The 26410-nt window shown below is 38.0% G+C and overlaps 14 protein-coding genes and 1 non-coding gene across 15 annotated transcripts; 7 read left to right on the forward strand and 8 right to left on the reverse strand.

Annotated features, from left to right (window-relative positions):
- Positions 1 to 224: 224 nt before the first annotated feature.
- C5L36_0B08680 (uncharacterized protein) lies at positions 225 to 557 on the reverse strand (the record flags this gene model as incomplete). Its single annotated transcript, XM_029465242.1, has 1 exon — positions 225 to 557. One exon carries the CDS (start codon positions 555 to 557, stop codon positions 225 to 227), a length of 333 nt encoding a protein of 110 aa, XP_029321101.1.
- Positions 558 to 1061: 504 nt separating this feature from the next.
- Positions 1062 to 3149, forward strand: C5L36_0B08690 (uncharacterized protein; the record flags this gene model as incomplete). Its single annotated transcript, XM_029465243.1, has 1 exon — positions 1062 to 3149. The coding sequence occupies one exon, from the start codon at positions 1062 to 1064 to the stop codon at positions 3147 to 3149; it is 2088 nt and encodes a 695-aa protein (XP_029321102.1).
- Positions 3150 to 3317: 168 nt separating this feature from the next.
- Positions 3318 to 6800, reverse strand: C5L36_0B08700 (uncharacterized protein; the record flags this gene model as incomplete). Its single annotated transcript, XM_029465244.1, has 1 exon — positions 3318 to 6800. The coding sequence occupies one exon, from the start codon at positions 6798 to 6800 to the stop codon at positions 3318 to 3320; it is 3483 nt and encodes a 1160-aa protein (XP_029321103.1).
- A 316-nt stretch (positions 6801 to 7116) lies between these two features.
- Positions 7117 to 8088, reverse strand: C5L36_0B08710 (uncharacterized protein; the record flags this gene model as incomplete). The annotated part of the gene is made up of 2 exons (XM_029465245.1): positions 7117 to 7476; positions 7978 to 8088. The coding sequence occupies 2 exons, from the start codon at positions 8086 to 8088 to the stop codon at positions 7117 to 7119; spliced, it is 471 nt and encodes a 156-aa protein (XP_029321104.1).
- A 421-nt stretch (positions 8089 to 8509) lies between these two features.
- C5L36_0B08715 (uncharacterized protein) lies at positions 8510 to 9526 on the forward strand (the record flags this gene model as incomplete). The annotated part of the gene is made up of 1 exon (XM_029465246.1): positions 8510 to 9526. One exon carries the CDS (start codon positions 8510 to 8512, stop codon positions 9524 to 9526), a length of 1017 nt encoding a protein of 338 aa, XP_029321105.1.
- A 141-nt stretch (positions 9527 to 9667) lies between these two features.
- C5L36_0B08720 (uncharacterized protein) lies at positions 9668 to 11779 on the reverse strand (the record flags this gene model as incomplete). The annotated part of the gene is made up of 1 exon (XM_029465247.1): positions 9668 to 11779. One exon carries the CDS (start codon positions 11777 to 11779, stop codon positions 9668 to 9670), a length of 2112 nt encoding a protein of 703 aa, XP_029321106.1.
- A 322-nt stretch (positions 11780 to 12101) lies between these two features.
- C5L36_0Btrna4P lies at positions 12102 to 12173 on the reverse strand. Its single transcript has one exon. It is a non-coding gene; the product is annotated as a tRNA-Pro (tRNA).
- Positions 12174 to 15332: 3159 nt separating this feature from the next.
- C5L36_0B08730 (uncharacterized protein) lies at positions 15333 to 17072 on the forward strand (the record flags this gene model as incomplete). The annotated part of the gene is made up of 1 exon (XM_029465248.1): positions 15333 to 17072. The coding sequence occupies one exon, from the start codon at positions 15333 to 15335 to the stop codon at positions 17070 to 17072; it is 1740 nt and encodes a 579-aa protein (XP_029321107.1).
- Positions 17073 to 17314: 242 nt separating this feature from the next.
- C5L36_0B08740 (uncharacterized protein) lies at positions 17315 to 17968 on the forward strand (the record flags this gene model as incomplete). Its single annotated transcript, XM_029465249.1, has 1 exon — positions 17315 to 17968. The coding sequence occupies one exon, from the start codon at positions 17315 to 17317 to the stop codon at positions 17966 to 17968; it is 654 nt and encodes a 217-aa protein (XP_029321108.1).
- Positions 17969 to 18129: 161 nt separating this feature from the next.
- On the reverse strand, positions 18130 to 19773 carry C5L36_0B08750 (uncharacterized protein; the record flags this gene model as incomplete). Its single annotated transcript, XM_029465250.1, has 1 exon — positions 18130 to 19773. One exon carries the CDS (start codon positions 19771 to 19773, stop codon positions 18130 to 18132), a length of 1644 nt encoding a protein of 547 aa, XP_029321109.1.
- A 171-nt stretch (positions 19774 to 19944) lies between these two features.
- C5L36_0B08760 (uncharacterized protein) lies at positions 19945 to 21318 on the forward strand (the record flags this gene model as incomplete). Its single annotated transcript, XM_029465251.1, has 1 exon — positions 19945 to 21318. The coding sequence occupies one exon, from the start codon at positions 19945 to 19947 to the stop codon at positions 21316 to 21318; it is 1374 nt and encodes a 457-aa protein (XP_029321110.1).
- Positions 21319 to 21915: 597 nt separating this feature from the next.
- On the reverse strand, positions 21916 to 23115 carry C5L36_0B08770 (uncharacterized protein; the record flags this gene model as incomplete). The annotated part of the gene is made up of 1 exon (XM_029465252.1): positions 21916 to 23115. One exon carries the CDS (start codon positions 23113 to 23115, stop codon positions 21916 to 21918), a length of 1200 nt encoding a protein of 399 aa, XP_029321111.1.
- Positions 23116 to 23314: 199 nt separating this feature from the next.
- Positions 23315 to 24250, forward strand: C5L36_0B08780 (uncharacterized protein; the record flags this gene model as incomplete). The annotated part of the gene is made up of 1 exon (XM_029465253.1): positions 23315 to 24250. The coding sequence occupies one exon, from the start codon at positions 23315 to 23317 to the stop codon at positions 24248 to 24250; it is 936 nt and encodes a 311-aa protein (XP_029321112.1).
- A 70-nt stretch (positions 24251 to 24320) lies between these two features.
- C5L36_0B08790 (uncharacterized protein) lies at positions 24321 to 25568 on the reverse strand (the record flags this gene model as incomplete). The annotated part of the gene is made up of 1 exon (XM_029465254.1): positions 24321 to 25568. One exon carries the CDS (start codon positions 25566 to 25568, stop codon positions 24321 to 24323), a length of 1248 nt encoding a protein of 415 aa, XP_029321113.1.
- A 327-nt stretch (positions 25569 to 25895) lies between these two features.
- On the forward strand, positions 25896 to 26408 carry C5L36_0B08800 (uncharacterized protein; the record flags this gene model as incomplete). Its single annotated transcript, XM_029465255.1, has 1 exon — positions 25896 to 26408. The coding sequence occupies one exon, from the start codon at positions 25896 to 25898 to the stop codon at positions 26406 to 26408; it is 513 nt and encodes a 170-aa protein (XP_029321114.1).
- Between the last annotated feature and the right edge of the window lie 2 nt (positions 26409 to 26410).

Below are 26410 nucleotides of genomic sequence, written 5' to 3' on the forward strand. Positions count from 1 at the left end.
GTTGCAATTGTGTTACAATGTAAGTATAATAATAGTCTTTTTTTTTCTTCTATACAGAAAATGTATAAAACACTAAAAAAATCATTATAAACATTTTTTTTTGTTTGATTTCTAGGACATGATTAAGAATATAAGACAAGAATGGAATTCGTTATATGTAAGATGGGATATTATTAAGAGTATTTTAATAAATATAAGGGTAAAAGAAGAAACTATCAGCTCACTTATTTGGAAGCTTCCAACATGTAGGTGACCAAGTCGTTTCTGTCCTTTGCCTTCTTTAAACCACCGAAAGCCATCTTGGTACCTGGGATGTACTTCTTTGGGTTTTCCAAGTAGTCAGACATGGTTTGTGGTGCCCACTCAACACCTGCTCTCTTGTTAGCATCGGTGTAGGAGTAACCTTCAGCTTGACCAGAGTGTCTGGAGAAAATACCGTGAAGGTTTGGACCAACCTTGTGTGGACCACCTGCTTCGATGGTGTGACATTGTGCACATCTAGTCTTGAAAAGAGTTGCACCCTTCTTTGCGGAACCTTGTTCAAATGGAGCTGGCATTGTTAGAATATTCTATTTGATTGTTAGTCTATAGGAAAATCAAAGAAAATAGGAAGAAAGAGGAAATCAAAGAAAGAGACAAACAGGTATTCAGAAGAAAGAATTGGATAAACAGGTCTCCCAAGTGGTTCCTCTCCAAAGTGGGTCCGCTGACAACTATAAATCCCCCAAACACATACGAAAAAAAGCCCGCGCCGACAAAATTGCAATTTTCTCGCACACGATTGGCCGGAAGTAAACTCATCCGTAAGGGGAAATCCGTACTCGGTGCATCATTCTCCTCTGTTGTGGCGCGACTTAGACGGCAGTTGTGTTTGGGCTACAACTAATAGCCTGCTGCGACACGACATGTTTTGCAGACGCGCCTCGTTCCAAGTGAGAGAAATAGTAGTTGGTCACCGCAAGTGACATAACTCAAACCAGCTGAGCACATTTTCTGGTGGCGTTTCACTATTGAGAGATCATTAGTTTATACCTCTTGAAAGAGCTTTTCTACTGCAACCAATGGCACTACCATCAAAGCTGTTGCTTGCGCTTCCTGCTTCTAGCAGATGCATATCACCTATTGCCTACAGGTCTTTACTAAGAAGTCCCCATCTTTATAGATCTATCTTGAAATCGCAAATCAGTTTGGGAAACAGGAGATTATATGCCACTACTCCTCCATCAACACAAGACTTGGCAGCTTTAGAGAGGGACGCCAATGATAATTTGCAGAACCCGGCTCTGCAATCTGCATTTTACAGGTCTCTTTTAGACGCATCTTATCCACATATTGTTGTTTCTAGATACGAAACTCCAGGGATATCCACCGATAACGACTGTGCTAGTCTCTATTTGGAGGCTTTGTTGAGGATGGGCAACAAGGAAAAGGCCGAGTCTGTTGCAAAGTCTTTGAACATACCATTACCTGATTTGAACAAATCCCAACCTAATGCAAACGGTGGTGAAAATGCAAATATTAATAACCCATTCACCCAAACGGGCACGAAAGCTCAGCCAATACATGTCATTGTGACAGAAACATATTGGATGTCCATCTCTAAATGGATCAAATGGTTAATTCCACTTGGTTTAGTCTCTTATGCTGCCTATTACGGCTTCAATGTCTTATTAGAAAATGGCTCTATTGTTAAAGGTGCATCCGGTGATGATAAGTCGGTCGAAGTTACTGATTCCGATGTTCGGTTTAGTGACTGTAAAGGTGTCGACGAAGCAAAGGCTGAACTTGAAGAAGTTGTTGATTTCCTAAAAGACCCATCCAAGTATGTCAGTTTAGGTGCCGAGTTACCAAAGGGTGTCCTTCTTACTGGTCCACCCGGTACTGGTAAAACATTGTTAGCTAGAGCTACGGCTGGTGAGGCTGGTGTCCCATTCTTCTTTATGTCTGGTTCTGAATTCGATGAATTATACGTTGGCGTGGGTGCTAAAAGAGTCAGAGAATTGTTTCAGAAGGCCAGAGCAAGAGCTCCTGCCATTGTTTTCATTGATGAATTAGATGCTATTGGAGGTAAGAGGAAATCAAAAGACCAAGCTTATGCTAAACAAACCTTAAATCAATTGCTAGTGGAATTGGACGGATTTTCTCAATCCGAAGGCATCATTATTTTAGGTGCAACTAATTTCCCAGATTCTTTAGATAAAGCATTGACTAGACCTGGTAGATTTGATAAACTGGTTCCAGTCGAACTACCTGATGTTCGTGGTAGAATTGAAATTTTGAAGCATCACTTAAAAAAAATATCTCTTTCTAAGGATGTTGATCCTTCTGTTATTGCAAGACAAACCACTGGTATGTCGGGTGCAGCTTTAAAGAACTTGGTGAATCAAGCTGCGCTTCATGCTGCCCAGAATAATGCATTAAGCGTTAACATGAGCGATTTAGAATGGGCAAAGGATAAGGTATTGATGGGTGGTGAAAGGAAAACAATGGTTATGACAGAAGAAACCCGCCGGAATACCGCCTATCATGAGGCTGGCCATGCTATAGCTGCAATGTTTACTCCAGGGGCCACTCCTCTTTATAAGGCAACTATTCTACCTAGGGGTAGGGCTTTAGGTGTTACTTTCCAATTACCAGAAATGGACAAGCATGACATCACTAAACAAGAATGCTTTGCTAGACTGGATGTTTGTATGGGTGGTAAAATCGCCGAAGAAATGTTGTATGGACCAAACAATGTTACATCGGGTTGTTCTTCCGACTTATCAAGTGCAACTGGTATGGCAAGAGCAATGGTTACCTCCTATGGTATGAGCGATAAAGTTGGACCTGTTAAGTTGTCCGATAAATGGGAAACATGGTCAGGAAAATTAAGAGACTTGGCTGATGAAGAAACTAGAGATTACTTGGTTGAATCCGAAAAGCGTTGCAGAAACCTGTTGCAAAGCAAACGGATGGAACTAAAGAGATTGGCTGAGGGTTTATTAGAATATGAAACCTTGAACAAAGATGAGATTGAAAAGGTGGTTCGTGGCGAAACACTCAATAAAGTAAGGGTAGTTTCAAATAAAATCATCAAGGGACCTACAACCAGGCAGGAATTTGATATCGCTTCGGATTCTCCTCAACCACTCAACAAAAATATTTGAATGCTAAAAGACAGTGTAATTTTTTTACTTCAACTTGTTATATAGCTTACTCACATTGTATGTACTTTCAAATTACTTAAAGGCATTAATAAAATTTAAGAGCCAAAAGAACTTTATAGATGAGCATTCATAAACGGGACCGCAAAAGTTATAAGTATAGCGTCTGAACTATTGTGTAAAGGGGAAAGAAGAAGCCAGAGAACCATGAGCTGATGCATTGGTCTTTTGTCTCTTAAATTTTCCAGAGTCAAGGCTATCACTTTCAATATCGTCGCCGTCAACATCACTGAATTCCATGTTCTCGTCAATGTCCTCGCTGAAAGCACCTTCATCTTGTACACCTTCTACTTCATCATCCGAATTTTCAATTGGATCATTCTCATCTTCACCCCCTTGATCACTCTTGCCTTCACTCTCGCCTTCACTATTATTGATTAGCTTTCTCTTCTTTGGTTTATTTTGTAAATCGGTAAGCTTCAGCTGTTTTAAAGGCTTTTTGGTTTGTTCTTTGATGTCTACAACAACGCCAACAGCATTCAACAAATCCTGAAATTGGGTTCCTAAGACACCTGAGTTTTTGGATATACGATCCATAACCTTCTTATTCTCCTCGGCCTCAGGAATAATTTCTAACTTACAAACTAATAGCAATTTGGAGGCTAATTCACATAGTAGATAAAGATAATGATATTTTTTTACTTCTTCTTCTTCTTCTTCTTCTTCTTCTGTTATATTCACTTTGTAACTTGAAAAGTTTATGTCTTCCTTTTCATCCCTTTCTAATTGATCTTCTTGCCCCATTAATTCTGCATATTGGTACTCCCTGATGCAAAATAATTTCAATATATTAACAACGGAACTTCTGGAAATGAATTTATGAAGTAATTCACTCCCACTTCCATATTCTGATTTAAAGGCGGTTATCGTAAGAGCATTTTCAAGATATGTTGTTGTTAGCATTTGTAGCTGCAAAAGAGGTAGGTTGAAAGAAACCGAATGAGACAAATGTTTTTGCACATCATTTATAGTGTCAAAAATGAAAGCAGAATCATCGAGTTTGTGTGTGACAATTCTATATAAGGAAACATTAGTGAATTTTCTAACGATCTCTAAAACACAGCTCAAACTTGTAACATCACTTGTGTCGATGTCAAATTCAGAAGGGGCAGTAGCTATTGCAGAGTGAAGAGATCTAATGTATTTAGGAGTAATTCGAGCAAGCTCTTTGATAACTTTATTGGAAATAAAATCGCAATGCAGAAGAATGTATAGTTTATTAGTTGCTTCAAGGATGCCTTCTTTAGATTCAATCTTATTGTTCAGATTAATGGTGGATTCTGTTAAAACGGAGTCAACTTGTGGTACCAAATCAAACTCATCAATATTGCATGCTTTAAATAGTTCAATGTATTGGTAAGTTGCGGATTCAAAGTACTCGGTATCTTTTTTATCAATTCTTGCGAGCGGGAAGTTGATCACTGAAAAATATCTGAATAATTGCACCATCGTGTCCTTCAAAGCGTGTAGTCCAGCATTTTTTGACTGTATCAATTTAATAGATGTATGGATTATTGTATTTATTTTTGCAATATCATCATGAAAATAGTAGCAAATATCCGATATTTTTGTGTAAAATTTGGATAAAAAGAACAAACCATCGTTGTCCTCTTTTTTCAGCCTTGTATGTGGAATTAGAACTTTATAGAACTGATTGTCAGGACTGGAATAAATTATCGACGCAGCACCAATTAACTGAAGTAGTAGTAATTGAAGCTTGGGATCCAGTTCTAGGGTTGCCAATACACCTGTAGGAACATCAAATGCAGTGAAATCATAAGTGATATAATTTAATAGAAGTTCAAAGTTTTCATTATTTCCGTTATATCTTCTCAATTGATAGATATACTGAAATACGATATTCATTTTCTCTATCTTCGAATTTTCCTCCCGCTGCTTGTGGCCCTTTTTAGCGTAATTTATTGAGTAATATTCAAAAGAATCTTTGATAACTTTCAGTAGGGTGTTGAATGATACTACAATTTGGAGGTCAAAGGGCAACTTATTGGATAGCTCTTCTAGTGTAATTTCATCATGCTCCAAAATTTCTAAAGTCATTACCTTTTCCACTCGGGATACAAATTTAGCTAATTCCTTCATGAATTTGCCTGGATTCAACTTCGAACCAGTTGGATAAATTTGATCCTCGTTGTCAAGGAAAATTAAGGAAGTGATTTTAATATTATCATCTTCTTCCAAATATCCTTTATCACTGATTTCATTCATTAGTTGTAAACAATTAAGTCTTGCATTAAAATCTGTTTCATAAATTACAATTTCAATCAATTTGTGTTTGAAATATGACGTGAATTGACGTAACGCAGAAACTGTGACCCTCCTCTTATAAAGTTTTGTAAGAACTTTAAAAATTTCAGATCTTATGCTTGCCTCTTGGTCTGTTAAAAGCCAACCGAGATACCTCAGAAATGAACTTTCGAGGAACATTTCAGGGTATATATCCATCCATTCACCTAAATAATCGACACATTTAAGTCTTATTTCTGGCGCAACATCCCTATACCTATGTACAAACAAAGTATTGAAGAAATCATTGATGATGTTATCAACGATTTTCTTTTGCTTTTTGTACATTTCAACGTTATTTTCAATAACTCTTATCCTCTCATTTGCGGACTCGACCTGTCTCTTTGCTTGTCTATTGCCTTTCTTTTCGATCAAAGCTCTTAGAGTATCATTTTCTTTTCTCAATTGCCTTATAAATTTGTCAATGAATGTTGACAAGTTCACCGATAGTTTACAAAGAACATTCTGCATGTCTAAACCGAAAACTGTAGATACATATCTTAAAGCCCTAACATTCGATGTGGACATGGCACCTAACCATTCGAGTAATAGCTCAATAAATTGGTCATCGTCCTCATATAGAATACCTGTTTGACCAGCTATAAGAATTATTGATGAAATGAAATCCAAGGCATTAGATGGATAATTCTTCCATTCCTTATTATTGCTTGCAACAGGAGTATACATCATTGGGAATTCATGATATTTTTGCCTTGCAAACATTCTCTGTAACTCATTGACCGTATCCTTTGCGTTTTCTGTATTTGTGACATCATGACGACTCAATTGAACAATACAACCTGATGATCTTAGAATTAGATTAAGGAAATCCTTCAAAGCTTCGAATTTCGTGTTTAAATCATCAGTGGTGAAATCTTCATACCACGACTGTGCAGTTTCCATTGCAAGGTAATCCTCCGAACACATTGCTTCAAATAGTGGGTTTTCGACATAATTCTCAATATCATCAATATTAGAGACAAAAGTGTTATTTTTATTGGTGATTGAGGAAAGTTTACCACGTCTCGTTCTTTTTGTCAATGTTTTCCTCTTCCGTTGCCTAGACCTCCTATTTGGAGCATATACATCATCGTCGTCGTCGTCGTCGTCACCGTCATCTAAACTTTCAGAGTCGCTGTTCCTGTATTTTGTGGTGGATGGTTTGTGCTTCTCGTCGGTGATAACATAATCATCGTCTGAATTGTTATCTACTAAATCAATTGACGCGTCGTAATTGACGGCATGTTGTTTTCTTACAGACCCTCTGGTTTTTCTCATTGTAGAGACCATATAGTGGAAAAAAGGTATTATTTACTGGTTGTCACTGAATAAAATGACGTACCGCAGTCTAGAAATAACGAACAGTACTTTAAATTACCATATTTGAGCATGGAGGAAATGTTGGAAACAGAACTTGATTTTGCCTGCAATTTACGCGTCGCTAAAAAAAAGTACATTGAGGAACGCTGCTTTAAAAGTATCGGCCATATTAAACGTGAAACAAGTTTAATAAATAACTATAACATGTAAACAAATAAACATTAATAAATAAGGAGGAATGGAATGTCAAGAAAGTTCAAATAGGGGCTATTATCTTATCTTACATTTAGTTTAAAGCAGTAGATAAAGCTTCTAAGACTTCAACTTCGATAGATGCTTCTGCAGCAGCTAATTCGTCAGAAGAATCAGCCTTCTTTTGTGCTTCTGCTAATAAAGTCTTAACAGTAGATGGTTCGAAAGAGTCTAATGGGAAAGCTTCGACAGAAGTGATAGCAATCTTAGACTCTGGTAAGACAGAAACAAAGCCACCAGAAACAAAGAACTTAGAAGAGTTGGAACCTTCTAAGACTTCAACAACACCTGGCTTTAATTGTTCAACAATTGGAACGTGATTAGCTAAGATACCCATTTGACCGGAAACAGCTGGAACATTAACTTGGGTGACTTCCTTGTTAATGAAAATAGTCTGTAAAAAAATTAGACAAGAAAACGAGTTAGTAATATGAACATCAAAGCTAGATTTGGAGAATCGAGCCAATCCTTTTGCTTAAAAGAAGAAGAGTGGTAGTATCAAGTAACAGAAAGCCAATGTATCAATGTACGATGCAATATGAATAATCTTCTTTTTTTTTGATTAGTCGATTGAAGCCATTTTCTTTCTTCTACTTATAACTCGTGAAAATAAACGAAAAAGCACCTTGGAATTCACGATAAAAGTTGCAATGCATTTAAATTGAATAAAACTATTGTGTCGATAGATAACCTCTACTAACACTGGGCGCCTGATCAGTTTCCAATGGATGTTTTTTATCGTATTTTTTTGGTTTACTTTGCACTTCTACTATTAGCGTAACTATCAGAACTGGAAATTAAGGAAAGGCTACGCTTCTTGGAATGTCCTGCAAACCATAATGTCATCAAGTGGATCTATAGGATTTTCTCCTGATTGAGTCAATCAAATACATACGTCGTGAGGCATGGAGAAGGATAACTTCAAGCTCTCTGCAGCTTCTGCATAGGTTCTAACACCGGCTAATCTGTTGATCTTGGTGACAGTTCTTAGGGATTGTCTGAACATTGTGAGTCTGTGATGTTTGGAGGTCAGTAGATTGGGGGTAATGTTGGTTCTCCTCAAGATACTTTACCAAGGCTCCCTTTCTCTTAGTGCCACCAACGATGGAAGGCACCTTCTCAGAGTCTGAGTGAGCGCGAAACTGGATTGGCCAACAAATGCACAAATGTCACGGCCATGCACAATAGAAACAGGAAATGCATGACAGTTATGCCAAGGTTGTAATTTTGCCACTTTTTGTTTCTCTAATAATAGTCGCGTCGGTGATCATTTTTTGCAAAAATAGATAACATTTGGAGGCTCATTTTGAGAAAAAAAAAATGTAGAGAGGCACATGAAACGATGATGAAAGCAACGAGCTCTTCAACACAGGAGGAGAGACTGGCTAGCAATAGGACAGTCTTCTGCAAAACACACATCACACACAATGAACAACCCGTTAGAGACGGCTATGGATAACATTTTTATCAGCTCGGCGAACATATTGGATACGCTTACGTACCGGCTTTCCTCGACTGCCACCAGCGTTGCAGTTCCAAATAATAATGACACCTTGATTGCTCCATTGGTAGAGCAACTAACGAGAGATTACAAGGTTTTCAACCAAGTACTGGACGATTATGGCTTGGACTTACAAAACTGTAAACATATTGTTCATAGTATGAAGATGAAGGCGGAAAAGGAAAGAATAGTTAAGGAACAACGAGAGAAGGAGAAGCTTGAAGAGCAAGAGAAACTAAAAAAGCTAAAGGAACAAGAAGAATTTGAAAAGCAAGAGAAACTTAAACTGCAGCAAGAAAAACTAAATGAACAGATCAGCGCTAATCAACCAAAGGAACTTAGAAATGAGAAAGCCAGTTCTACAAATAATGATGATTTAATGATGGATTTGGATTTAGAGAATTTCAAATTCGACGCCTCTGATGGTGACCTTCTAGATATGGGTATGAATATAAATCTGAACTTTGGTGATGCATTGAACTTTCCACAGTCAAATCCTAGTGGTCCGCTTCAACAACAAGTCTCACCCCCACAAAAACAGCAGCTGCAGGAAACGCCGCTTCAACAGAATCAACAGAATCAACAGAATCAATACCAGCCTCAACAGACTCAACAGACTCAACAAACTCAACAGACTCAACAGACTCAACAGACTCAATATCAACCTAAACCTCAGCAACCGCAACAGCAATCGCCAAATATGCCGCAACAATATCAACATCCATCGCAAAACGCTTCTAATGATTATCTGAACTTTGGAGAAGATGCAGAACTAGCTGATTTGAATCTTGATTTTTTGCAGAATGATATAAATATTGGTGGTTCTAGTTTGATGCAAAATAACCAAGGGAACAATAACATAGGGAGTGATGAAAATGTTGATGATGCACAAATGGATGAACTATTTACCCAATTTGATGATATTGTCAATAACGGCATTTAAATATTCTCTATTTACTTGAAATTGTATATTATAAGCTAGCTAGACATTTAAAAGGAGTAGAATTATTATAGAGTTTAATGGATAGCAAAACCAAAGTAAAATATAAACAGTAGTTTAACGAATTAGAATTTTCAAAAGATCTCAAGGTTTGCTAAATCTAGTACAACAACCTTGACCTGGTGTTTCTTTGAAAGCATATCTTGAGGTCTTGTCGGTTTGACTGACGACTTCAACGTTTCCCGCTTTTCTTGCTTCAGAAGTAGTCATTGCATGAGATGGAGTAATGTCCAATGCGGGATTCTCAAGGAAGAAATGCCTTGGTCTCAACATTAAAGTAATTGGCTCTGCAGGCATCAATGGGAAATCTTCAGGTGCCGGGAAATGTGAAATACCGAAGGTGTGATAAACCAAGATATCAGCATCGGTAATTTTATCAGTTCCATCACCAATCCACTTTCTCATACCAACATTACCATCACCAGACCATTGGGGAACATGATCACCTGATGGATACAATCTATCTTCTTCGTATTTGACAACTTGAATAGTATTAGAAGCCCATGGGGCTCTCTTGTAAACTAAAGCACCAGGCTTTGCGAACAAAGGAGGACATTGGAACGAAACTAGTTTATACGATGGTGGTTTACCAGAATATTCGTTTTTCTTCTTTGGATTGAAAATATCCCAAGTTCTACCATTCTGGAATTGAGTTAAGGAATCTTGAACGGTTTCAAAGACCTTAGATTTAGCATAGAATCCGTTACCATACATGTTCTCAACAGATCCAACAGGTTCTTCAGCAGCAACACCATCAGAGACGGCAACAGAATTACCATCACCATCAATTCTTGGATGGATTCTTAAAGCAAACAAGTGTTGATGGTTATGAGCATTAACATTAGGATAGACTCTACAACCCCATTTACCTGGTGTTTCACCTGCTTCATCATCTAATTGATAAGTATTCAATATACCAGTCAATTTAATATCTAAACGGATAGCTCCGTCCTGCAAGAAATTCCAGTAGATGCAATACTCGTAATTAGCAGCGGTGAAGATCTGAGAAATAATTAATCTAGTTGATCTAGTTACGATGGAAGTTGCAAATGCATCTCTGAAATCAGAATGCTTGAATAGTAAACCATCGTCTTCTTCGTGGATGCAAACTGCATGTTTGACGGTAATTGGATCACCTGCCCTATCAGCGAAATGTGCATCCAAATAGTGAATAACACCCTTACAATCACAACCAAGTGATAGAGGATTAGTCATATAACCTGCACCATATTCACCGATATCCAAAGCGTGCTTTCTTTGATGAGGGAAATCTGGGGAACCATAAGGAACAATCATTTCTGACAAAGAAAGTCTGTGGAAAATTGGTCTGTTGTTACCATGATCATTGTAGTGAATATCAGATAAAACAATACCTTCCCTGTAGTTAAAACCAACGTGGAAGGTGTAGTTATTCCATGACATTAAATTACCGTCCATTTTGAAGGAAACACCTTCAGGTTGAGTAACATTGATAGGTGTTAAACCTTCTCTCATCTTACCATACTTTTTGACCATATCCTTAGGATAGAAGTTAGCATTTGGGTATTTGGAAACCTTTCTTCTTCTATTTGGAATGTCGATGTAGATCACCTTCTTTTCTTCGGTATCAACAATTGGACAGAAGTCTAAAGGATGAGAGTATTGAGAATCATCTTCATCGGATCTGTAGTACAAAAGAGCTTGTTGCAATCTTCTAGATGCTCCCCATCTTTCATCATAACCAATAGTCCATGGGTCACAATAAACTTTGTGCATTTCACTCGCTGGGATTCCAACAACACCACATTGTTCGATAACATTTGGATCTCTCCTAATAATTTCTTCAGTGCCAATTAAATCTTCAACAGTTAAAATTGGTTGGGAGTTAGCTAATGGTTGAACGGACATGACCTGCATGTTAACCAAATCAACTAAACCATCCTTAATACCAGGAACGCCTTTTTCCATAATAACATAATAAGCAATTCTTGGAGGAAATGGGCCATTTTGTTCCTTCCATTCGAGGTATGCCTTTTTGGTTGGTTCCCTAACAGTAATAGTATTGAAAACAATAGTTCTACCGGAAAAATAATTCTTTATAATAGTTGTAGCAGCCTTAATCTCCGTAACAGATAAAGGGTCTAAAGGATGGTGGGGCTTTGGCAATGGCGCAGCAGAAGCTGAAGCCTGCTTTGCAATTTGAGATAATCTTTCCATGGTTGTGTCTTGGGTAAATGAATAAGAGATTGAAGTTATGAAAACATCAAGTTGACTTTACATACAGAATATCACCTCTTTTATATCCAGCCTAAAACAGTTTGTGAAATGATGACTTGGTATCCATGCAAAGGACGTACTTTCCGAATTAAGAAATTCGATCCTACAACAACTTAGGAAACCCCTTATCTCGGACAGTACTTCCTGATAAGGCAATTTTAGAGCAAGGTGTGGGAAGCTTTCCCAAATAAGTAAATACAAGCGCTGCGTTAAAAAAAGCGAGAAAAAAATTTTTTAGCAAGCAAAAAAATAAAAAAAGAAAGGGGTCAACTGGGAATTGAACCCAGGGCCTCTCGCACCCAAAGCGAGAATCATACCACTAGACCATTAACCCTTTTTCTTGAATTAAAAAGGACTTGGTGTAAGGTGTCGAAATTTTTTTCATAATTTGGGTTGTTTTGACAATTGAATTTTTTTAAGAATATTCACGAATCTTATCAATAGCTATAATATTGTACGCAGGAATGATAATTATGATACCCGTTTTAGTAAGTACGCAATAGGTGTATAATCGCACGAGTAGACAATGGGCGTGGTGGAAGTTAGTCGTAGTAGAAGTAGTAATAGATTTCTCTCTTTCTCCTTCTGCTGCTTTCACTCCCGTTTAGGAGCTATATGAGCTATATCAATTCTATATAACAGGATATTGTCTATCTTATATACTTCACGCCCGCAACCTGGAATCACCCTCAGTTGCTACTCTTTTTCGTACAGCAGACTCCTGTACGAGCTTATTACGTTTTAGGTCTTTATTTTTTACTGTGCCAGTCCTGTCATAGCCCGTTGACAAATGATAATTAATTTATGCCAATATATATACAGTGTCTCCAAATTCTCTATGCCTATGCTCTACATGATCAACGGGACTAACTCTCTTTGCTTCCTACTTCGGATACTTGACCCTTGTTAACTTCCCTTATTCTAAAATCGAAACCTTAACATCAATATGTTATCGTCTATCTACTGGTAGTTGCTTTTTTGGAACACGTTCTGAAAAATCCCTTTTTTGAAAACTTTTTAAATATGAAGGAAAAATAGGTGAAGTGTTTGATTTTGAATATCAGGATTTAAAACTGTAATTTGAACAAGCCAAAATTATTATAGCTATAGAGTAAGTTAAAGAAATATAAACTTTGACACTGATAAATATGAAGGAGCGAAAACATCTGCAATTGAATTCATGATATTTTTCAGATTGGGACGTATCATATATTTGTGTCTTTCTTCTTATAATCCCATAATTTTACATTATTTTACTAAAGTTGTACCTCTACTGATAGAGGGAATGTAATTTTTTGTGGAATTAAAAATAACATACCAAACTGATCGCCAGCATTCTGTCAGAACATTTTCACTCCGTGAAAAAATCTATTTTATATTAGTAATTGAAATTTCACTTTTACAAGCAGCGTATAGCTAAATATGTTCAACTTTTGTCCACATTTCACTTTGGGATATCCAAGCATCAACAGTTTAATACAGGGAATGTAAAAATGACTGTGTAAGCCCCCAATTATTTTATATGCTTTATTTAAGATGTCCAATTCGATTAAGGTTGTAGAGAGAGGTGAATGGAAGAGAATGAATTAGTAGAAAGGTCAATTTTTCCTATTCTTAATAATTCTACTTTTCTTGCCAGATCGTTTTAGTGATCAAATTAAGAGATAAGGTTTGCCGAAAAGATCTGTCTAATGGGGACTTACCAGATGAATTCTCAATCCTGAAAGGTTATTTTATTTTTTTCATAACCTTATAACTACAATTTTTGTCATCAAACAATAAGTTCAACTTTTTTGTGACCTTTTTTTGTGTCTTACTTCCGCAAGTATAATTTAATACTTAATTTTTTCTACAAGATTACATTTTCAACAATTCAAGCAAAGATTTTGTCACCAGTTTTCAAATATATCCAACTAAAGCAATATCCATCAATGTGAGCAAACAAATAGGTCGAATGTCCTTAGTTATCCCAAAATTGAGATCTCTTTACTGAAAAGGAAACTCAGGAGAGGGCGTTTGATCATAAAGGTATATCGAGTAACTTTCACTATGCACTGGTATATAAATAAAGTAAACGAGTGTGTCTCCCAAGCCAGATGAAATTGATTAGTAATTTTTTAGTTACTAAAAAGGCAGAAAATCACAAAGTAGTCCTTTTTAATTAAGCTGAAGAATTCGCTTTTTAGGTAACTTTATTTTACATTCTCCAAAGGAAGGGTTTTTCTATATCTATACAATGTTGCATGCCATTGCAGTAGACAAGCTTCCGCTGTCAAGATGATTTTATAACTGTTTCTTTATGTAGACATAAATAACCGACAGAACATATCTAACTGAAAGGACTTTACTACTTGAAATTGGAAGAAAAGTACAGTTTTTGTACATCTACCACGCTAGAAATCAAATGCTGCAGATTGAAAGCCATAAAGTGCTAAACCTAGCCTCCTAAACCTCCTTTTATCAGGTATAATTGCACTGATACAATTCTTTCATGAAGAAAGAGTTTCAGATGTGACAGCTGTAAATATTTTATTCCGTTGTGAACAACAGGTGTTGAATATTAAGAACGCCATGGATTTGGTAAATTGAAGCGATTTAGCAATTCATCACAACATAGAACACAGTTTATATAGGTATTCTTATTCGCCCTTCAAGTCTCAAGACACCTATCTTTTAAATTCTCAGGTGTAACAAAAAACTATGTTTCCAAATAGTCAAATTGTCATCGTAATCATTGTTTAAGATAACTTATTTACTAATTTCAAAAAAAAAAGAACCTTACATACTCCTTGGGAACGAAGCCTGATAATGTCAGTGCATTCAAGTTCAACTGATGATAATAGTGAAAACATAGTTATACAGTAATGCTTTTAGTTTAATCGTTACTTTTCTCTGGTACTAATAGTAGTTAGTGGTCTTCATTACAGTCCAATTTTTTTTTTGCTAAAATACCAGGAGATGCACTCTGCTCCAATTTCTACTTAAAAAGAAGCTTTTGGTTTGCCAGGAAATGGATTGCGCTGTAACAACTGTTCAAAATATCGCCCCATAACAAATGATATTGAATCAGAGTGTTCTACCAATAGAGTGGAAAGTGCCAGAGAACAAACATTCAGATATTGCAGAACGTAAAGTCAAAAGGTGTATTCTGCATCTCACAACACAGTGTTGTGTCCGAATCTTATATAATGACATCCCGTTATACAGATGAACAGTTTACCAATTTGAATCAAAGTTTTACCTCTCTGGCATCAGACACTCTATTAAAATTGCCACTAAGAGGTTCGGCGACTGCTACCGAATTGGGAAAGCGGAGTTCTTTTTCTTTCTTTTTTTTTCCCTGACGGTTTTCTGTCATGTCGAATTTTTTTTTGTTGATTTTGTCTCTAGCAGATGACCCGCACTTTTTTTTTGATGTGGCTTGCTTTGATCAAGTAGTGGTCACTTTCTTTTTCTGAGCCTTCTCAGATACCACAATCACCTATATATATATATGGAAACAGTAGCTCCATTGGACTCATTCAACACTTTCCAAGGCTACTCCTCTAGCGAATCAAATACCAACAACAGAAGCAGCTTAAGTAGAACCCCGTCTTTTCTTAACAGTAATCTTGAAATCAGAAACACAGATGATATTAACCACCATTTCAAGCATCTACTACCTTTTTCCATTGAAATAATGGATAAAATAATAGGCTATGCCTATTATTTAGATGCTCCAAACGTTATCCATGAGGGTGATAGTAATAGTGATGAATTTCATAATGAAAAAATTACAATTCCAATAGACTCAAGCAATTTAACGAAAGGTCGTTATTCGAATCTACACAACTTAATGCAGGTGAACTCAGGGTTCCATTTCCTCTGTCTTCAATATCAGTATAGGTATGCCAAGTTTATAAGGTCCTTTAATTTCAGCAAATTCCTATTCAATCTAATAAATACAAATGATTTGGGGAATTATGTTAAGTTCTTAGATTTCCAAGAATTCACAGCTGTTGGTTTAGGTAAGTCGGTTGAAAACATAGTCAAAATACCAAACCTAACTAGTGTAACATTATTAAAATGTTTACAGCTTTGTCGTTGTAACTTGAGCACATTACTATTAAGTGAAAGTATTGATACTGACATTGACTACGAAATTATTGATTTTATATTTAACGGACTGAAAAGTTTGAGGAACTTGGATTTTTGTGGTATCTCAAATAACAGCTTGATTGAATACTTCCAAAGACTAAGAATAAATGAAACTTTGAAGATTGAAAATTTATCATTTCATGAATGCATGAATATACCAACCACGATTTTTGAGAAAATATTATTATCTGCAGATAATTTGAAAAGATTGGATTTATCGCATACACAAATTACACTTGAATCGTTGATTAGCTCATTAAGCCCAAACATTAGATTGACACATCTATCATTGAGAAAGTGTGCGCAATTGGGCACAATCAAAGGACTATTCAAATTATTACAACATCCTTCGATTGCTGGTGATGAGTTAGAACCATCTCAAATGATTTGGCTAAATATTCAGCACTGTTTCTCAAGTGACACACTAACAGGTGAAAGGATCGACAAACTAGTCGATGTTTTATCTGATAACGCGCCTAACTTGAAGTATTTGAATATGAACGGCTATGCAAATGTGAACACCGACCATTTATTAAAAATATCGGAGAATTTCAGGAATCTAGAAAGTTTGTCACTAAGTGATTTGAATATCAATTACTGGGATTTCAAAGATTTGGAAATTTTGAAGAATCTGAGCAATATACAAAATCTAAAGTTTTTGGATTTTTCGAATTCTTTGTATAATTTCACAAACTTGAAGACGATTATTGAACATACGAATGTTTTGGTATTGGAGGTTAAACCAAGGTTGAGTGACCTTCTGTCACATATTTTCCAAGTTAAATCTCAGTTCTGGCGTGTCTTCAATAATAAAGGTATATCACGCAGATGTTGGGTTCATTTATTGAACAATATCAAAGAAAGCGAATATTTTGATAACTACGAGAATGAAATGAGCGGCTCTAGATTAGTCGAGTGGAATTCAAATGGTGATCTAGTGCTAAGGAAAATCAAGAAGGTCGATTGGCTTGGTTTGGCATGTGTCAAAGTCAATTGCTTTAGCGATCCCTGTGACGAAAACAGCGAGATAGATAAGGATTTTGGAAATGACAAAAGTGTGAGAGGCTTGTACAAATACTATGCTCTAAACGTATAAGGATATGAATGGAGCAGAACACAGTAATAAGTGTAGTAGCTTTTGAAATTTTATATAATATACCAAGTGTATAATGAATTAATAAAGTCATAAATTTCGTGGAGGAAACGATAAAAGCGCTGGTATCTGAGCATTTTTTATTGTTTCAAAATTTTTTTTTTTCCTTTCTTTTAGTTAACTATAAATTTATTGAAAGTATCTTGGAAGCTATAATTGTGTTATCAGTTGGATAGTGACTAAACATGAAGAGAAGCCATCAAGAAGATGAATCTGTGAATGACTACTATAGTGATAGTGATTCTGCGCCTGAGGAAACCACTGCACGAGTAAGTACTGGAAAGCCTAAGAAGACCAACAAGCATGCACCTAAGGAGACGAGGAATATACACAGGCCCGTAAGTGTGGTTCGAGACATTCCTGGACTGGAAGTGAAGAACAGGGAGAGCGGATTATACGGAGATGTAAGGTTTGAGAAAGCGCTTGGAAAGGAAGTGGACTACGAAGTTGTCAGGAAACAATATGCCTTTCTTGACGAGTTACGTGAGAAGGAGATTGCACAGATGGAGAGCATACTTAAAGATAGAAAGATGTTATCGAGAATGACTGATGGGGAGATAGAAGACTTAAAGTATAGGTTACAGAGCACGAAGTCTAAGTTGGAGACTCTAAGGAGAAAAGACAAGGAGAAGGAAGCATTAAAGAGATACATGAGAGAGCAAAAGAAGGAGAGTGGAGGTAAATTCTTAACAAGGGCTGAGAAGAGGAAGGTTGTTCTTGTCGACAGGTTTGAGAATATGAATACCAAACAAAAGAATAAGTCTATTGAGAGAAAGAGAAAGAGAAAGTTGGGTAAGGAAATGCGTGCAATGGAATTTCGACAAGGCAATAGGAGTTAAGCGCAGGTATATACCATATCGTAAAACATTGTATAAGTGTATTATATGTACTATAAAATAGTATTTATTTAATGTTTACATTATTTGGTTCTTCAGGCCACCTGTTCTTTTGGTTTCAATGAAATGTGTATGCAAGAGTGGAAATGCTTAACATTGTTACTTCAATGTTCCAAAATTTGGAGGTTACCAGTGATGACCACATTTTCGAGAACTGAGCCATTTGGAATATCGATTTTAGAGCCATCAGAACAAACAATAATAACGGTTCCTTTCAATTGAACATTTTTACCAAACGTGACATTACCAGTAACAGTCAAATGATCCAATTCAATAATTTTAGGCATGTGAGAGATCCTATTTTGGAAATCAGAGACTTTCTTAAAGTGGGAACCCAATTTGATCAAAGGTGCGCCGCCAAATCTGGAAGGATCCATCTTTAGGGTACCATGTTGTAAGTTAAACAAATCAGACTTAACTAAAAACAAATCAGAACAGGTCTTCACAGGCAAGAATCTCGATCTTGGGACAACAACACCATGGGCGTAATTGAAATATCTAATTGCAGCACCAACAGCTGTTTCTAGTTGAATGACATTGATATCTGAGTTGCCAATTTTAATTGATTTAATGTTTGGAATGATTTCCAATTGTAAAGAGTTAGATTCAACCAACCTTTTAATAGCTCTCAAATTGATCCAAAGATTATTTGTATTGAAATTGGTGAATTTTTTAATAGATTTGAAATCTTCAACATGATCTTTTGGCACTTGAGCAATTTCCAACAATCTAACAGAGCCTTCATAGTTGATCAAGGTACCACCTTTAACATCGGCTCTAGTTTTATCGGTCAATTCCATGATATACTCAGATCCAGTTTCAATCATATGATTTAAAATTTTAGAATCAACAGTTGCACCCAAGTTATCACCATTAGATACAAATAAAACTTCTTTACCCTCATTCAACAATTGGTCCAAGATACCGGAAGAAACCAAACTCTCAAACAAGTCACCATGACCTGGAGGATACCAAGCATCAAGTCTATCATCATAAGACGAAGGTACCGGTAATAAGTTATCTTTGAAAATCCTTGGAAATCTAGATTGATTGAATGTCTTGATCCTAATTCTATGAGACTGGTATTTCTTGACAATCAATTCTGTGTCTCTGTCGGTATTAAAGGAGTTCATCAACAAGAGAGGAACATCAGTGTCATAAGTTTTATTTAGAAATTCAATTTGTCTAACGGATAAGTCAAGAAAAGATTGGCCCTCTCTCACCTCAATAACCGACTTTGGACCAACACAACCCATCGAAGTACCTAAACCACCATTCAATTTCAAAACGGCCAACTTGTCGAAATTCTTGGGGTGATTCAAATTCTCCTCTAATCCCTTGTAGGAGACAACCTCATCGACAGAAGGAGACGTGATTTTATCCCAGTCTAGGGTGTTGGAGACAGATGACTTCTCATTGATGTACCTTCTGAACAACGCAAAGAAGGAATCCATTTCATTTTCAAATCTTTGCCTTTCCTCAGCTGGGACGGACTCTGGGACAGAATCAACGAGGGAATTCAAGTGATTCCTCATTTGAGACGCTGCCACATTGGTGGATGTGTTTTCAAAGGCTCTAGTAGACTGACTCTTGACGTGTTTCGACATTGCTTTGCTAGATGGCGAAGGATCCAAGAAAGACAAACTTGAAAACAACAGTAAAACAGGGGAAACATGGCTCATTATAAACGAAAAGGCAGCATTTGAGCGTCTCAGCGAATTCCTCAATGGAAACTTCATGAATTTCATGGAATCGGGGGAAAAAAAAAAAATGAAACGACACGTTATAAACACTGTGGGATGGAAGCTTACCAGTTGATAATGGTGATGAGTGCCATCAATGGGTGAACTACGGTGGATAGTATCGACACAACTCCTCCACCCATTCCCCACGCTTCTGCTACCTCACACTGTACTGCGATGGACACCTACACGACGTGGAAGAAGAACGCCCGCTTGCTCTATCGCCAGCTTCACACGTCGGCACTATTATGGCCGTCGCCAAGTGTCGACTGGCTTCCCGACACGCTTGATCCTAATGGAAGGTACCCACAACATCGGATCTTGCTAGGCACCGAATCCAATTTGGTGAATGCGACTGAATCTCTGCTCATCACGGGGACGAGTCTCCCCAATTTCCAGCATCCGTCATTTCACGAGGTGGGGAACTTTGACTATTCGAGTGAGCTCAATGAGTTTCGTTCATCGTTACCCATTGAGAAACAGAGACACACCAACGAGCTTATAAGGCCAACAGGCCCGGCCGGGACGGCCGGGACGGTGCCGCCAAGAGAACGGCTGAACCCTCAATCTACAGAGACATCAGAGTTACAAACACAGCTGCACTCTATAGCGGCCGGAACATCAGCAGATGCTGCTGCTGACCTTGGAGGAGACATGCAGCAGCAAGCCCATGTGAGCAATTCCATAGGCCTTATACAGAGAATCCCCCATTGTGGAGACATAACGACCATAAGACACTGTCCACAGAATCCGGATCTTATAGCTACTGCGTCCAGTAATGGTAAGGCAAGGGTATTTGATCGTACACGGAAACCACTGGGACTTACAAACACAGAAACATACGAGGACACCGCCGACATTGTTTTTGACTTTCACAGTGACGATCTGTGGACTGTTGCTTGGAACCACGTGAAGGCATACACTCTTGCCACGGGGGCCAATGACAGCACCATTGCAATATGGGATCTCAACAGACAGTTCACCTCACCGGAGAGCAAAAACTCGACTTGCACAATGACAAGCCCACATAAGGTATTTGCCAATGTTCACCAAGATGGTGTCAACTCGGTAGCATGGATCCCCACCCACGATTCCCTGTTGCTCTCGGCGGGGGAAGACGGGAATTGCAGACTCTGGGACACTAGGGGGAAATGCGACTCTGCAGTAGTGGAACTGGCGTCTTGCAACGTCTCTGTAAACTCCATTGATATCGATAAAGCCCATCCGTTCTCGTTTGCAGCCGGTGACAGTGCCGGCCACATCCACTTCATGGACCTCCGCCAAACTTCCTCCCCCTTGACGACAAAGAAAGACACCCATTCCTCCTCGGTAACGGTTGTCAAATACCACCCTTCCAAGAGTATACTGGCCACAGCGTCAATGGATTCAACTGCAGTCCTTTGGTCGCCGCTCTCAGAACCGCTCTTCACCCACAGGGGCCATATACTCCCCGTGAATGATCTTGCCTTTGCCCCATTGCAAGAGCGGATACTCGTGGCAACGGCCTCTAACGATAACTCCGTCCATGTATGGGAGCCTCTCCTTGAATGAACACTGCCGTTTGTAATTTAGGTAGCATAGTCTGTATAACATGTTGCTATATAAGAGAAGCACTTTTTACATGTTGCTCCGCGACGCACCGCTTTTTGCTCTCTCCATCACAATGGGGGTATTTTGGTTTTGTCTTGTATTGTATTGAATTGTCTTGTCTTGTATGACACTCTAGAGACAGAGGTGTATGGTTGCTATCTTACATCCTCCTAAACCCGACACCTCTCTACCCCACCAACACCGTCCCGCTTGTCCATGTCGTTGAAGAAGTTCCTGTCCTTTACCCTCATTGCAGCCCTGCTTATAGCTGCGTTTGTTCTCACGCCAAACGAACACCGCAAGAAACTACTGACACCAGTGGAGAAACTATACAACCCTGACAAATCAAAGGCCATCTCGGACAGTGACAAGGTGATGGTTATCCCCGACAACGCACAACTCCAGGAACTGAACGTACACAAGGACAAGAAGCACCCAAACCAGCTCATCCCCGAATCCCACTAGACTGTTTACATTTTTGGCTACTATATAAAGCTGTGGTACCTAGTTTTCAAAAGATAAGTATATATATATATGCGTTTTTTCTAATATAGATAACTAAACTTTTTCAGCTCCGCTTAGACGAACTGCAGCACCGTACTTCTGCAACTTGGTCAACAAGGCATCACCGTTTTTGATCAATTGGTGATACTGGGCATTTTTGTTTTCACTTCTATTGGTTTGAACAATGCCTTCGACTCGATCGATAATACAGTTTAGCTTCTTATTGGGAATGAATTTGCTCAAATCATCGTCTAAAAATTCGATTCCAACGCCAAACGATTTCGCCATGGACTTTAGAGATAGCGTCCTATAACTCTCCAACAATTGACTATACGCACGACAACGTATTTCCCGTAAATAATAGTCTGCATGTGGCTTGAGGTTTCTGTCCTTTACTAGAATCAAATCGTAGGTTTCTAACAATGATGGGAAAAAATTGATATACTCGGTAAAGTACAAAGACTTGACTAACTTGTAAATTGGTAATAACAAATCATTGTTGGAATTGACCGACAAAATCTCTGAACTTTCAATCAATTTACCCTTCAAGTCGTTCCTCTCAAATGTGATTGATCCGCTCATAATGGCGTACTGTGCAATCTTCTCGTACGTAGTCAACTCAGTACAGGTAAATGTAGTTAACGAGTCATGCAATAATTGGCTTGCCTCCTCAAATTGCCTGATTGAAACCAAGTAGACTCCATAATACGTTTTATACTTGTTTCTTCTCTCCCAATCACCACCTTTGTCAATTAGAGTTTTCGCCTTGTCAAGGTACTTCTTCACGAAAATCAAATCGTTGTAGAAAAACCCAATTCTGGATATCAATAAGAGTAGATCAATCTTGGATCCAGTGCTTGGTGCCAACTCGATCGTTTTGAGAATAGTCTTTTCTGCCTTTTCACTATCTCCAATTTGAGCATAGTATTCTCCCAATTGTGTCCATTTTTTAAGAACCTCGATTTCCGATTCATCTTCCTTCTCAAGCTTTTCAATTTCTGACTCAATGTCCTTCACCTTGGCTTCACTCGACTTTATCATCTCATCATACAAAGACTGGTCCCACTCTAAGCCTGGGAGCTTCATGTCATAATAAAGGTAATAGTAATAAGGTCCCATATCTGCATCACGAATACTTTTGGTAATTTTATTAATCAATTGTTCATTTTCCTCTTGTTGTGCTAGAAATACAGTGTCTGCAAGTTCAAAACTAGGGACTGGTGCTGTTTCATTGGCCGTATTATTGTCACTCATTATTCTACCAAATGTGTAGTTATTCAATGAATGTTGTGGTGGGAGAAGCAGCCTACTGAGTATTTGCCACCCTTGTCACGTTTCAGTTTTGTTGAAATTGTTCCAGGATGCGCATTTCCATGTTTTCAACTACATAGGCCATGTAGAAATTGTTAACCTCATAAATCTATTTCATTCTACAATCAATCATTAGCCCGTAATGGATGCGTCTACGCTTACTAAACAGACAGAAGAGGCTTGCCGCAATGCTATTGTGAGAATTTTAGAGCAGTCTCATATAGCCTTTCCCGAAGAACCAGATGCTGTTCAGGATTTACTCACGGCCATTGAACGTAATATATCCATTTTAGAATATAATATACTTCCCCAGTTGCCAGTAGACAGAAATAATGAATTGAAATATCACATCTTTAAACTTCGAGAGGAATATGGTGATATACGTGCATTTTACAGATCAAAAAAAGTTGACAACAAAGCCCAATATTTACACCAGCTGTACCTGAAATCATTTGACAAAGCAGAATTACCAGAATATAACAGGAAAAATGAGGGTGAGTCAGGATGCACCACAGAGGAAAACGACCAGAAGGTTGACGAAAATGAGGAACTACTGAACCTCACAGCACAGGATAAGTTATTACAACAAAATAATGTACTAACCAACAAACTACAAAATGTAAACAATCTAATGAAGTCGACTTTACTTGCAGGTGAAATAAACTTATCCGAATTAGAATCTTCAACCAATACGCTATCTCAACTATCGGATAGTTATGCATTTTTTGGTGACGTTCTCAACAAAACTAATTCTTTAGTGAAATCAATCAATAAGGCCAGCAAGAGTGAAAGAGCAATGATATATAGGTCTCTTTATTTTTTCACCGGTGTTTGCATGTGGATCCTTTGGCGACGAATCTTTAAAAGGCCAGTGCTGTTGCTGTTGTGGCTAATAATCTCACCTATTCGAATGCTTCTTTTTTCGTCTAACGGTTCCAATGCTTCTATAGTAGTGGAATCATCTTCAGCTACATTGTTAGCATCAACTCAATTCACTTCGCCGGTTATTACTACCACTACCTCCTCTATCAGCAAACACGCTACTTCTATATCGAGTGTTATAAAAGACGAATTGTAGTCTCCGGTATAATATTTAATGTATACAGGACTCTATAAATAACACAAGTGATAGAATTAATGCGAACTATTTAATAATCATCACCTTTAGAGACAACTTCCTTTTGAGTTGGTTGCAATAAGACAGTATGTTCGAATTGTGCAGTATAGCAACCTTTGACATCAAGTAATGGAGGATGATCGCTAACAAGTCCTTCTCTGACCAAAGTGTTCAATGCGAGTAAGTACTTGTCCTCACCAATACGATCCAAATAACGCCTGCAAAATGGTAAGGTACCAAAATTCTTATCGATTGTATCCAACAGTTTCCTTGCACGGTCCAACCTAACCGTCGCATTAGGTGGCGCATCATACGCTTTCATATAATGCGAACATTCACCGCCATGGTTAACATAACCTTTACCAGTGGAACCAAAGGTTTCAATGGCAATGGTTTCGTATTCTTCCAATTTGGTAACATCACCATTTTTAACAATTGGAATCGATTTACCACCATGAATACGGCGATTTAAAATCGTATGACCATTTAAGTTTCTAATACATTTTATAGGATAAACCTTCCCGTCTAATTCAATTTCATGGGATTCCATGACTTCTTCAACCGCTTCACCAATGTCTGTCAATCTAACATCAATGCCTGCGGTTTTGATACCAGTATTAGTCGCTTCTCTTACTGCCTCCACTAATGGATCATACTTTGGATTGAAAGTATGGGTGAAGGCAGAATCAATAATGTAACCGTCGACATGAACACCAAAATCAACCTTCAGAACATCATCGTACTGCAAAACGACCTTGTCACCCGCATTAGGTGTATAATGAGCAGCACAATGGTTCAAAGATAAACCAGTTGGGAATCCCATACCCGCCTTCAAAGTGTCTGTGGATTCACTTTGTTCTCTGACCTTGTTCTCAATCATTTCGGCAATCTCAAGCATAGGCATACCCGGCTTGATCTTTTCCTGGGCATATTTACGGGTTCTCCTATGAATCTCGGCACCATGACGATATTTATTCCAAGAATTTTGGGCTTCCTGGAAATTAACATCGTGTCTTTTCTCCTCATTGGTGGTACGCTTCAAATTGTAATCCATCATCAGTCCTTGCGGATAGGTTCCGTTGTACTCACGTGCAATTGCATGTTCTGGTAAGGTACTCTTCTTCTTCTTCTTCTTCTTTTTCTTCTTGCTCTTTGATGATTCGGTTTCTCCACCTTCATTTGCTGTAGGCTCGTTCACAGCCTCCCCAAAGGAAGCATTTTCAAGCTTCTCAGCCACCGCCTCAATAACATCAGAGCTTTTCTCTGCAGACATCTTCATTTACTTGACGAAAAAAGAAAGAAAAACAAAAAAAAACAAAAAGACGAAAAGATGATTGTACAGTGAAGTTTAAAAGAAAGAAAGAAAGAAAGAAAGAAAGAAAGAAGGAACAAGGTGAGGAGAGAATTAAAGAAATAACCATGCTGGGATATTGGTATTTCATTTTCAGCATCTACAGCCTCAGGCTTTGTATTTCTCCCGCATTTTCGCTCCCTCGCATTTTGTTTCCATCAACTTTTTCTAATTTGTTGATATTCATCACATTATTAGCTGAACAAATTCATTGGTTCTTTGTTGGCCAACCCCTTTATAGACAAGAAGCAGACGATGTTCCTCAGACAACCACTTGCAGCACAGAGACTCGTGCGTTCTTCATTTCTGCAATCTTTTAGGTTCCAGTCCACGTCAAATACAGCTACTACAGTGGAAGCAGTCAATTCAGTAACTTCCAAACGTGCCATAAAAGACACTGGTATTGCAGATGCAATGTACAACGCCAAGTCAGGCTCTCTCTCTAAGAACAGGTTTTTGAGAAGCAAGGAAGCAAACGAAAAGGTCTTCAATGACCCATTTGTCTTTGCTTCCAGTTTTATTGTTCCTGATAAATTAGCAGGTAGAACCGTCAATGTCCAACACAAAGATCTATCCAGAGCCATTAGCCAGTTGGATATGCTTGTCAAGAACAACAAGTTGAGAGAAATTTCTCAGAGCCAGAGGTTCTTTGTCAAGCCAAATAAGAGACGCTTGGCTAAGAAGGTTGCCAACCGTAAGAAGATATTCGAATCTGGTATTGCCAAATTATTCAGTGTTGTTAGAGATGCTGTTAGAAAAGGTTACTAGAC

The sequence above is a fragment of the Pichia kudriavzevii genome, chromosome 2, assembly GCF_003054445.1.
Source record: "Pichia kudriavzevii chromosome 2, complete sequence".
Lineage (NCBI taxonomy): Eukaryota > Fungi > Ascomycota > Pichiomycetes > Pichiales > Pichiaceae > Pichia > Pichia kudriavzevii.